The sequence below is a fragment of the Myotis davidii genome, unplaced genomic scaffold, assembly GCF_000327345.1.
Source record: "Myotis davidii unplaced genomic scaffold, ASM32734v1 scaffold448, whole genome shotgun sequence".
NCBI lineage: Eukaryota > Metazoa > Chordata > Mammalia > Chiroptera > Vespertilionidae > Myotis > Myotis davidii.
The window spans coordinates 2,904,764-2,917,736 of record NW_006383009.1 but is presented as its reverse complement, the minus strand read 5'-3'; the positions used below and the strand labels follow the sequence as shown (position 1 = coordinate 2,917,736).

At 42.1% G+C, this 12,973-nt stretch overlaps 1 protein-coding gene across 1 annotated transcript in view; it reads left to right on the top strand.

Moving 5' to 3' along the window:
• Positions 1-12,973, top strand: part of LPL (lipoprotein lipase) — a 26,670-nt gene that overhangs the window by 7,921 nt on the left and 5,776 nt on the right. Inside the window, exons 2-8 of the mRNA XM_015557768.1 lie at positions 724-893; positions 4,577-4,756; positions 6,273-6,384; positions 7,131-7,364; positions 8,728-8,970; positions 11,070-11,190; positions 11,907-12,089. Coding sequence (XP_015413254.1) covers positions 724-893; positions 4,577-4,756; positions 6,273-6,384; positions 7,131-7,364; positions 8,728-8,970; positions 11,070-11,190; positions 11,907-12,089 — 1,243 coding nt within the window. The remainder of the gene's footprint in view (positions 1-723; positions 894-4,576; positions 4,757-6,272; positions 6,385-7,130; positions 7,365-8,727; positions 8,971-11,069; positions 11,191-11,906; positions 12,090-12,973) is intronic.

The following is a 12,973-nucleotide window of genomic DNA, read 5'->3' as shown; positions in this document are numbered from 1 at the left end:
TGGGGAAAAAGTTAACAATGGCTCAGGTATTTATAAACAACCCACTAAATTACTTTTAAAAATATTTTGAACTGATGTGTCCTGCCACAGGGGTGGAACCCATTCCACACCAAAGCTTCCTTGGGTCGCCAACTTTTCTTTTTGCTAATATTTAAAAAATCATGCTGTTGAAAAGGAAACAATCTTCCCGCAAACAAGCTTTATTGTATACTATTGAGGGATCAGAGATACTTGAAATGCTTGGAACTAGACAACGAGAGAGCCACGAGCTAATGTTCTCTTAGAGAATGAACTTTGAACTGGAACCTGGAGACCTGCGTTCTGGTCCCCATTCTCTCTCCCACTATTATCAGCAGCAGGACCTTGGCCAATTTATATTTTGAGAGAAGATTGAATTAACTAAGGAATTTCTAATAGTAGTGCCACACACACACACACACACACACACACGCACGCACACTCCCTGACTGAAGGAGAGGATGGAAGATATAGGAGAGATCCATATTGTTTAATTCACAGTTATTTGAAGACCGTCTCTGTCAACTTTGATCACCACTAGAGAATCAGTCATTCTCTTGCAAACCACATTCCTTTTTTTTAAAAACTTTAGAAACACAAGTGGTATTGGTGCTGGCTGCTTGTGAACCTTAAACATACTGACCATTTCATTAAATAAAAAACACAGTCCTCCAATGAGCTTCATATCCAATTTTTCCTTTGCAGATATTATAGGAGAAAAAGATTTTACAGACATTGAAAGTAAATTTGCTCTAAGGACCCCTGAAGACACAGCTGAGGACACTTGCCACATCATTCCTGGAGTGGCAGAGTCTGTGGCTAACTGCCACTTCAACCACAGCAGCAAAACCTTCGTGGTGATCCATGGCTGGACGGTAAGAGAGGCTCTGCAGGAAGGAGGGGCTTGGGGTGGCCTTGTGTCCTGACCATCCTGCCCTAGTTGTTGGGAACCCAATGATGGGTCTCCACGCCCCATACTTGTACTTGCTTCCCGATGGCTTTGCTTTAAACTTGGAGAGATGCTATCTCTTAAATGCAGTTCTGGGTCAGGCTGGGATTATGGACTCTAAAGTGACAGGTTCCTGAGTACTTCCCCCAGACAGTGCTGACCTGCCTTTTCCCTTGGTACCTAGTTGGGGCCCTGGAACCAGCCTTCCTATTATGTGGAAAATGAGGCTTTGCTCAACTACAGAGCAGAATGTAGGTTATCACTTTTGGGAAGCGGTGGAAACCTGGCATGATCCTGATTTGTCCAGCACATCCCCAAAGGTTCTTTCCTACGGACAGCCTGTGAGAGTGAGGAGAGGGCTGGAGTGGAGTTAGGAGGTGTTTGTTCCAGTCCTGGTTTTGATGTTCTCCAGCTCTGTGATGTGGATCAAGCCACTTCTCATCTGTGGGCCTCAGCTTATAAATCTGTAAAACAAAGAGGTTGGACTAGGCATCCTTCCACTTCCAACATTCTCCAATTATAAACTTTAGGGAGCTTTTCTAGAGATGAAAGTAGGCTAGCAGGGAACTGTCATACAAGATGACTATTATATTTACTTTTAAAAATATGAATAAACTAGTTCTCTCTAAAGGCCAGATAGCCACTCTATGTGGTGCAGTTCTTACTTAAGTACTTCAGTTGGTTTTTAATATTTTAAATCCCTAGTGAGCAGAGTTCATTGTTTATTAAAAAGGACTTAAATAAAGTGGATGGTTAAAGAGAGAGCATCTTTCCATTATGTCAGAGCTTGCAAATATGGTAATAGGTACTAAATTATAATGATTGACATACTTCTAGTCCCAACTGTTATCGACAGTAAAGGACAATTGCTAAAAGTTAGGAATTTTTTAAAAACATGTATTTTTCTCATGTTAAGATGACACAACTAACCCAGCGTCAGTGGATGGAACCAGTTTCTATCACTGGTCCTACTGTCCATGAAGCCCATTTATATTCTTCTCATCACGGTCCTGACATTTTGAGAGCTGGCTGGTCTGCACAACCCAGCCATGCTGGGTTTGACCTCGGCTTACCTCAGTGAACTCCCTGGCTGGTTCAGGTGGACTCCCTGATGCAGGTGGCACGGAGGGCTTCGGTTCAGTTGTGTGTCTGATACTAAAAAATGTAAAAAATTGGTACTGGTGTAAGGAACCTCAGAAGAAGAACCTAGAAAAACCTTTCCAGACTGCCGGAGGTGGGTTCTCACTTGGATTTCCCACCCCTTTAGGTTAGTGACAGTATTTATGTTGAATTAAAAAAGGAAGGACTAGGTTAGTTAATAGGCAGTTAAGACAAGCCCCGGTCACAGTAGGAGTAAGTTGGGTTGCTTGCTCTTTGACAGGCTGCCTCATTTGGAAACATCGATAGTTATAATAGGGCCCTTGTTCAAACAAGATTTCCCTGCCTTGTCTGAAGTAGACTGCTCAGCGACCAAGCGCTGACTAAGGGCAGCGCGGAGGTTCTGCAGCTTTGTCATGAGGAACCCAGAGGAATGCTTAGGGTGCGGTGTGCGCAGGGCACATCTCAGAAGGCGGTTGAGATACAGCTGTGCTGGAGTTTTGCCACCTGCTTGGGTTTCACAGACCCGTGCTTTAAGCACAGGGTTCTCATGGTGATGCAGGAGGTCCTTACCCCTGGCTGAAAGGAGGAGTGGTTAACATTGTTTTCTGAAGAAACGACATCCTCCTCTCTTGAGAGACGGCTGCACAGGGTGGCCCCTAATCCCCAATAGAGGAGAAAGGGGGCAGGACCAGTTTCTCAGAGTTTTGCGCAAAGTGGATGTTCCGGCTGGTTCCCTCGAACATCCAGGCTGCACCAGGACTTGAAGCACAGGCCCTGAGACTTGTTCAAAGGAGATTTAATGAAGTTTCTAATGGGCGAACATCACTTTTGTACTTTTTCTTCTTTGTTTTCTCTTCATGCCTAAAATAGCTATCGAGTTGGGGTTTTATCCCTGCAAGCAGATTGGGAACCAGAATGGTCCCAAGGAGAGGCTGATGAGGTGGAGGGTAACCTTGAGATCACCTGAGTCTGACGCCTTTGTGCTGTAGGTGGCCTAGTGAACAGCACCCGCATTGTTCATAGCAGTAGTTAGTTAGTGGCAGAGCTGGGTTTGGAGCCAAGATCTCATTCTCAGGCCTGCTTTTCAGTACCACAGAGAACAGCAATGGGGCAAAAAATGGTGCAGCTTGTTAGTGCCAGGAGTGAGGCAAACGACCACGTTTAGAGAGCTTAGCCTAGAAAATCGACGAGACAAAGTGGAAGTGTAAATCTGAAAGAACCCTCGCTGTAAATCAAAATTCCAAATGAAGTCCCTTGGTTTGGAAATTTTTTTCTATTAGAATTAATCTTAGAAGGTGAAAGGTGTTACAGGTCTGCCCCGAAAAGCTGCCTTGCCCATAGATTTCAGCATCTCCTTTGTTGAGGACATGGTGGCTAACCGTGAAGATATGATTTGCTCTCAGACCTTTTAAGGGTGGGTAGATTTGGGGATTTAAATCAGGCTGTTGCCATGTACAAGTTTATGGCAGGATGGTGTGCAGTTTTCTAACCTGCAGTTTTTAAGTGTTTCAAAGTGTGCATCTTTCCACAGGTGTCCAACATCTTCTTTCTGAAAACATAAATTAAAAATTTACATAAATAGAGTTAATTTGAGGACCCCATAATTCTTTTGACTTGGAATTTTGAGGCCTTTATTAACAAGAAGTAAAGAATTACAGATTGGTCCCAACAGGACCAATCTAATAAGTAGGGAAATGTGACCATTAAACCTCATTGATTTCTATGCTAATAAGGAAGAATTTGAGAGACTTGTGAAAATGTCTGGGCTGAAGTTGGTCATTTTCTTATGTATTAAGAAAGAGATCGCTAAGCAAACTTGCCTTCTATTAGGAGACATTAACATGCTTAAAACTATTTTTTTTCATTAGCAAATCAAATGTGTATGTGACTCTTTAAAAGAAAAAAAGTGCACCTTTATCCACCAAAATAATTCTGTTCAGAAACATTTATTAGCCTGATTGATAGCATTAAAACTGATTTTTCAAATATAGTTTATAATTCTGCAGAATTTAAACTTGTTCAGATTGACTTTTCTTTTAATACTTTAAATTATTGATATTTTGCTGAATTCATAAAATGTGCTTTTCTTTTCTTTATTTTTTAAAATATATTTTATTGATTTCAGAGAGGAAGGGAGAGGGAGAGAGAGATTAAAACATCAATGATGAGAGAAAATCATTGATGGGCTGCCTCCTGCACGCCCCACACGGGGGATCAAGCCCACAACCCAAGCATGTGCCCTTGACTGGAATGGAACCCAGGACCCTTCACTCCACAGGCTGACCACTGAGCCAAACCAGCCAGGGCCATGAAACGTGCTTTTAAAATTGAAGGCCTGCTAAGCCGCAGTCTGCCACCCCGGAGCATTTGTGTGGTTTGATTCTTCTGTCTGAACCTATGGGCTTCCTTGTGGGTTTGTTTTTTCCCACTTAATGTAGCTGTAATTGGCTGCCCTCTGTGACAGGTTGTAGGTAGGTATTCTAAGAAAGCTTGTATCATCCTCTTCAGGTGACGGGAATGTATGAGAGCTGGGTGCCCAAACTCGTGGCTGCCCTGTACAAGAGGGAGCCAGACTCCAACGTCATCGTGGTGGACTGGCTGTGGCGGGCCCAGCAGCACTACCCAGTGTCTGCGGGCTACACCAAGCTGGTGGGGAAAGATGTGGCCACATTTATCAACTGGATGGCGGTAAGACGGGGGGAAGAAGCCGTGTGCCCAACACAGATCTCTTGGCTAGAGCTGGACAAATGGCTGGTCTTTGTTCCTTTTCACTCAGTTATAGGTATTTTTTCTGGGGCAATTCGAATCTCAGCACAAGATGGGCATTGCATTATTTATTTATTTTTTAAAATATGTTTTATTGATTTTTTACAGGGAGGAAGGGAGAGGGATAGAGAGTTAGAAACATTGATGAGAGAGAAAGATCAATCAGCTGCCTCCTGCACACTCCTTACCGGGTATATGCCTGCAACCAAGGTACATGCCCTTGACGGGAATTGAACCTGGGACCCTTGAGTCCACAGGCTGATGCTTTATCCACTGAGCCAAACTGGTTAGGGCTATATTTTTTTAAATCTAAAAGTAGCATTATGATTAGAATGATAAAACTATAAAGCCAAGACGTAGTCCTGCCCTGCTCTGCCCTTTGATATTTTCATAGTGAATAGATTTGCTGAGACCAAGAACTAAGTGGGTAGAACAGAGAAAAGCTTATTACTTCTAGGCCTAGGGAAGGTGTCATGTTCGGGCCCTTCCTTCCCTATCAGTTGGCTGGCACATGACATTTTATTCTGGCTTTGGCCTGTTGGGATGCTGATCTACTTGATGAAAACATTAATAGTACTTATTCCTTAGCATGGATTAGGGGTCCAGACTTTTGTTGAGGGTTAGGGGAGTGATGGAAGTGAGCTAGGAAGAATGTGGCAAAGACAATCTATAGGATGTGAGGTGATCAGGGCCAGGAGTTCACTTAGCTTCCAGTTTTAGCCACACAACTCTGTGAGGCCATCCTCTAAAAACTACCTTGGAAAGTTTCTTGGGATTGAAAGAACAGGGCCAAATTACTTAACTCAGCTGCTTAGAGGTAAACCATAAACGGTGTTTATTGGACTGGCCATTGAAAAGTTGACATTGACTCTTTTGCTAACCAGGAGAGTGAATGAACTTGGGCAAATCTGATCACCTCTCTTGTCCTCAGACTTCTCACCTGTTGAATGAGGAGGCTGGACCATATATGTCTGTGGTTCCTTTCTCTTTAATATTTTCTGATTTTTAGTCATTGCTTGGCTGACCTTAAAGAATAAAGTGATGCAGGATATTTAGAGTAGGGAATATTGGGTTATAGTTAAATTTGTGTATTTGTGTGTGTATTTATATGTATGCATATGTGTATCATTCAGATATACATATCTATATATAACTCTAAACATGCATATGCACGCATACATATATTTTCAGGTATATGGAAATTTCCATACATTTTAATTTCAGATGTATTGGAAAACTTTCTAATTCAAATATGTTGTTAAGGAAAGAGAAAAACTCTAGTATATGTCTTTCTTATCTGTAACACAAAATTAAAATAAGTAGAATTAGTTTTCAGTATTGCCTATATTTTGAAAACAATATTTATATTTCTTTTTCTTTTAGCTTTGATCTTTTGCAAAGAACTGTAAGAACCCTTTTTTCTTTCTCTTTTCCAAAGGAGGAATTTAACTACCCTCTGGATAATGTCCATCTCTTGGGATACAGCCTGGGGGCCCACGCTGCTGGTGTTGCAGGAAGTCTGACCAATAAGAAGGTCAACAGAATTACGGGTAAGAAAGCAGTGCCTTTCATCTTATAACAACAAAAGAGTTGAGATGCCTGTCATTCTGAAAGGGAATGGAATGTTTGTCAAATGTGTTCTTCTGGGTATCCCCAACCACTTGATTATCTCACGGGAGCGCTCCTTTTTTTCTGGTTAGATAGGCCCTTGCTCTCATGGGCAGACCATCTGCTGGCAGAAGGGAAATAGAACAGAGTTAAGCACAGAGAGCCCACGGTGTCCCTCCTCCCTTTGCCCCGGGCTTTGGGAGTGTGTTGCCCATAGGCCATCTCTCGTAAAAGTACTGGGAAAATGAAGGAAATCAAGTTATCCTGAGTAAAAATTACTAATTCATACACACAAATATAAGAGAGCAGTAAAGCTTAAAATTCCCCAGAAATTTCATTTTTGAAGGAGCTAAGTCTACTTTTCTGATTCTCAATAATTTGAAGATCCTAATAAGAATCTACGGGAATCAACGAAAGGACTTGTACGCATGCATATTAGCGTAACCAATGGCATGGACACTGGGGCGGTGGGGGCTTCTTCTGGTGGGTGGGAGTAGCCGGGGAGGGGTCAATGGAGGAAAAAGGAGGCATATGTAATACTTTAAACGATAGTAATAAAAAAGAATTCATGGGGCTGCCAATTATATTCAAATGGTGAGCAATAGAATGCTAGGGTGATACTGATGGAGACTAAAAACAATAGGAATTTTTAAATCTTGAGGCCTTTTCACCCCCCTCCCCCATCAAGGCCTAGATCCAGCTGGACCTAACTTTGAATACGCAGAAGCTCCAAGTCGCCTTTCTCCTGATGATGCGGATTTTGTAGACGTCTTACACACATTCACCAGAGGGTCACCGGGCCGAAGTATTGGAATCCAGAAACCAGTAGGGCATGTTGACATTTACCCGAATGGAGGCACGTTTCAACCAGGCTGTAACATTGGGGAAGCTATCCGTGTGATTGCAGAGAGAGGCCTTGGAGGTAAATACGATTTAGAAGTTAATTTCGCCTAAGTTGTGTTCTTAACGCTTATCAACCCAGTGTTCTACCATCCCCCAAAGTATGTCATTTTAATATACACTTTAGCCGAGTTATGTTCCTGATGAAGTGTGGACTACACAGAGTAATGCATTTGCAGGGACAAAAGACAAGCGAGGCGAGGTTTAGACAAGGAAGCTCCACTGCCTTTGATAATAGCAGCATAGCATGTGGTCTGCCACATGTTCTCATACTCTGAATGTAGGTGCAGAACCAGCAGAGTTATTTTGAATTTTATGGAAAGGAAGGGACATGGTAATTAGTCCACATTTCCTTTGTCAGGTTTTAAAGAGGTGAACAGATAGATCAGAAACAAATCACCATTCTCTAACAACAGATATTCCAAAATTCTAAGAAGAAAATATAATATTGGCTTAATGCTTAGTTTAATAATTGTGCTAGCTTGTGTTAAATTTATTATTTGTCTTAAGGGAACTTTGTATACTTTGTGGACAATGGGATATACCTGTAGAGAATATGTTCAAGGCTTTTGTGCACATTATAAAACTTACAGCATAATGTTACTATTTTCAATAATTATGAAAGTTTATGGTAATAGGTACACTCTTAGGATATCAGTGATTATTTCTAGAATTCATTTAATGTAAAAATCATTAGTAGTAACAAAACCTTTGAATGTTACATAGCATCTATGACAAAAACTATTTATTTAATAATTATGCCTTTATGATGAGATTTCTAGAAGTATGTTTCTAGAAGCATTTGGGATTATTATATTGTTTACATATAAGAGAAGGATATGATAAACTGGCTGAAATAAACTTCTACTTTGGATATCTCTTATAGTGTCTTAGATGTACAAATATAAGAGGGCAGTAGAGCCTAAAGCTTCCTGTAAATTTGCAACTTTGACATGATTGGCGGTAGGTGAGATGCGGCCACCAAGAATAGCTCCTTAAATAGGATATATAATCCAAAAGTCATAGGACTAGATCCTGAGGCCATTTCATTCTTTAAAAAAAACTTCACCTGAGGATATATATATATATTTTTTTTAGAGAGAGGAAGGGAGAGAGAGAAAGAGAGAAAGAGGTGAGAGAAACATTGATTGGTTGCCTTCTGTATGCACCCTGACTGGGGATTGAACGTGCATCCTAGGTATGTGCCCTGGCGAGAATTGAACCCGAAGCCTTTTGGTGTACGGGACGATGATCCAACCAACTGAGCTACCCAGCCAGGGCCTGAGGCCATTTTCTTCTTAACACTGCACCTAAACATTCTAGATGAGGCCCTCACTGAGGACTTCTACAGAGCTGAAATGTCCTTTGCTTCCCTTTTTCGCCAGATGTGGACCAGCTGGTGAAGTGTTCCCACGAACGCTCCATTCATCTCTTCATTGACTCTCTGCTGAATGAGGAAAACCCCAGTAAGGCCTACCGGTGCAATTCAAAGGAAGCCTTTGAGAAAGGGCTCTGCCTGAGCTGCAGGAAGAACCGTTGCAACAACGTGGGCTATGAGATCAACAAGGTCAGAGCCAAGAGAAGCAGCAAAATGTACCTGAAGACTCGTTCTCAGATGCCTTACAAAGGTAAGCTCGTGACCGCTGTAAACAGGAAAATCAATTGGATCCCATTTTTTTTGTCATGCTCATGCTCATTGCATCACACGTACTGATGCTGTTCATTGCAACAGAGATGAAAACATGATGTTACTACACAATGAGCCCAACTTGTGTTTGTTGGTAGAGAGGGAGTTGCATGGATCTACTTTTCTTCCCGTTGCCAGGAAGGTCCAGTGCACAACCTGCCTGCCCTGTGCAGCAGCTCTGCTGGCCTCCGTCCTCTGTAATCATGACCGTTAGCACGGGCCAGCCCATTAGTATGGGCCAGCCCATTAGTACGGGCCGGCCCATTAGTACAAGACTCAGAGCTAATTTGAAACCATCCATTCAGAGTCAGCAAACTACGGCCCATGGGCCACATGCAGTCACCACCTGCTTTTGTACATAAAGTTTCCTTTTTTTGTTTTTGTTTTCTTTTCTTACAAAACCTTGCGTCGAGGGCTGGCATTCAATAGATCACAGTGAGGGAGCTGCCCTGTTACGTATAAAACCCAGACCCAGAAGCAGGTCTAGGAATGGTTTAGCACCAGGTTTCCCATGAATGTGTGTTGCGTGAAGGGCGAGGGTGTACATAAACTTTTATTAGAACCAAGTCACATGCATTTGTTTCTGTATTGACTAAGGCTGCTTTCCTGCCACCATAGTGGAGTTGAGTAGTTGGGACAGAGACTGTATGGCCTACAAAGCCTAAAATATTTACCACCTGACCCTTTACAGAAGAAGTTGGCCAGCTCCTAAAGTTTGCTTTAAGTGAAGGCAGAAACCACCTGTATTTTAAAATACAACTATTCCTGGGAGGGGAGAATATACCAAACCTCCTAAGGCATTTGCATTTCATTATGAATTTGTTCACAGTTGAATTTAGAGCAAGTCCTATAGGAACTGAGGAAAGAGGAGAAGGGAGAGTCAGGTACCTGGCCAGAAGGACTAACTTCAGAAATGCTGGCTTAGGTGGTATCAATGGAAGTCCAAGGGAAGGAATGATATTAAAGAAAATAGATGTGACAGAGGTATCTGTTTGTGAGGTGGTTGGTGACAATCTGCAGAGGTGCATTTGGTGGCCCGGAGGTTTGGAGCACCTGTAAGTCAAGGAAGCCTTTTAAGTCATGAGCGAACCCTTCGTTTCCCTGACTCTTCAGAATGAGGAAGCGTGTGTGAGGTGTAGAGGAGACCAGGCATTCTGCGTGGTGCCACTCAGTGCTCCACCAGTGTCTCTGAGACACTCTGGCAGCCCCGACTTTTCCTGCTCCAGTCTGTGGTGATGCCTGCAAAGGCTCCGTTTAACATCAGTTTCTGTTTCTCTTCACCCTGTAGTAGCTTAGTCTACTGCCTCTCCTATCCCTTATCGTCTCCTCCATTCCATCTTCTCAGGGTTTTTCGTAGAGATGAGTAGAGCAGGGAGGAGATGTTCAAGTTCAGAGGCTGTCTCTAACACAGGACGCTTTAGGGACTGATAGTCTTTATGGCCTCACTGGTGGGTGATTCAGCGAAACAAGTCTTATTGTGAGACTGCTATATACCTACTGTGCTAGATGATGGGGGAACAGAGGGTGAACATGACCCTCTGACCTGGAAGAGCTTAAACACGGGGTAGGGAGGTCAGCCATACCCACAAAGCATGAAGAAACGTAGTCACATACAGTGACACAGTAACAAATGCCAAATATGCCTGGTATAGAAACTTAGGGACATCTTGGCCAAGAAAGAGGTGGAGTCCATGGAGAAAGCCTCATGGGTAATTTGGCGACTTGATTTAATCTCTCGAGTACCCCATCAAAGATGACTACTTTTTAGGACTGCTTGGCAATTCAGATATATCTGGATTTTCCCTCTCCACTGCAACCCCACTTTTCTGAAAGAGAGTAGAATTCAAGGTTTGACTTTTCTAGTCACGAACACCATACAGACATGAAGAAATCTTTTTAAGCCACACTGATAGCATGTGTGAGCACTTCGTACTTGATCACTAGTGAAATCCCGTCTGTGGCTCTGAATTGCCTGCCTTTGGGGGGCTGTGATGTTTCCATAAAGACTGGTCAGCACTTGTTTCTATTTTCTCCCTACAGTCTTCCATTACCAAGTAAAGATACATTTTTCTGGAACTGAGAGTGACACACAGACCAACCAGGCCTTCGAAATCTCTCTGTATGGCACTGTGGCCGAGAGTGAGAACATCCCCTTCACCCTGTGAGTATGCATGGCCTCCAGCCTGTGGGTTTGCCATGGCCCTGCTACTTGCCAGAGCCATTGGTCTGAGGAACAGAAGAGGAGTAAGACACCTAGAAAAAGAAATATTAAAGAGAATTAAAAAAAAATCTATATGGCAAAAGATGGTCATTACAGGGGTGCATATAATAGCATAGATTAGAAACAAAGTTAAGTGTCCAACATTGAGGCCATGGTTAAGTGAATTGTGATTTAACAAATCAACAAAATAAATCTAGCCTCTAAAAATTATAATTAGATAAAACTAGATAAAACGTGGCAAAATAGAAGGTAAAATATGTAGTGAACAAAGAAAGAATAGAGAATTTTATGTACATTGTGATTGTTACAAAATCAACACATGTTCACATATCAATACAAATTGGAAGAGAATATATATAACCATGAGAATAATGTCTCTGAAGAATTGGCTAATGGATTTTTTCTTTTAAAACTGTGTCAAATGGTTCATATTATTAGGATGAAAGTGGGAACTGATGAAAGGGATGGAGATATCTTTTGAAATACACTAAATGCCATTGACATTCATCTTGAATATTTTGTTGGACATTTTTTGCATTTTTAAAATACCCTCCCCCTCCAAACAATAAAGCTATTTACATCTTGGGAGGAAGAAAAGGGAAAAAAAACCCGCTTGGTTCCCAGAACTAACCAAATACGTTGATTTTTGTATCCAGGCCTGAAATTTCCACAAATAAGACGTACTCTTTCCTCATTTACACGGAGGTGGACATCGGAGAACTGCTGATGTTGAAGCTCAAATGGAATAGCGACTCCTACTTCAGCTGGTCCGACTGGTGGAGCAGCCCTGGCTTTGCCATTGAGAAGATCAGAGTGAAAGCAGGGGAGACTCAAAAGAAGTAACTACCTCTATTTCCCTCCACTCCCTTTAGACTCACTCTAATGCCATTACCTGGAGGTAGTGCTTCTGGAGCCTTCAACACGCAGATGAAACGTTAGTGAGCTTTGTCTTTAAAACGATATCAGCTAGTAAGTGATAGGGAATAATGAATGCCATATGATTTCACTTATATGCGGAATCTAAAAAACAAAATAAACAACCAAACAGAAACAGACTCATGGATACAGAGAACAAACTGATGGTTGATAGATGGGAGGGGGTTGGGGCGCTGGGTGAAAAAGGGGACAGGATTGAGAAGTACCAATTGGCAGTTACCAAATAGTCACGGGATGTAAAGTGGAGCATAGGGAATATGTAGATAATATTGTAATAACTATGTATGGTGCCAGGTGGGCACTAGGCTTCTCAGGGGGAATCATTTCGTAAATTGCGTTACGGAAAGAACCTCGGAGATGTTCCTTTGACGTTCAAAGATTAGAACCAGCCTCTTCAGTAAGGATGAGATGCCAAGATAATCTCACCCTGACTCCCCAGTCCCACCCTACACATATTGATACAAGGAATCGCGTAGAGAGCCCCGGGAGGTTGAAAACTTTTATACGAAATGCACAGGGGTGTTGCAATCTACCCAGCGAATATAACATTGTTAGTAAAAATGTGACTTTAAAACAGGATTGATAAGTTATTTCTCTTTGGCCATTTCCTTTTATAATCAATAATCTACACTAATAAAAGAGAAAAATGGTAATTGGCGTACGACGCTACCCTTTTCATTGGCTAATCAGGGCTATATGCAAATTAACTGTCAACTCAGATGGCAGTTAACTGACAACAAAGATGGCGGTTAATTTGCATATGTAGGCACAATGCAGGGAGGTGAAA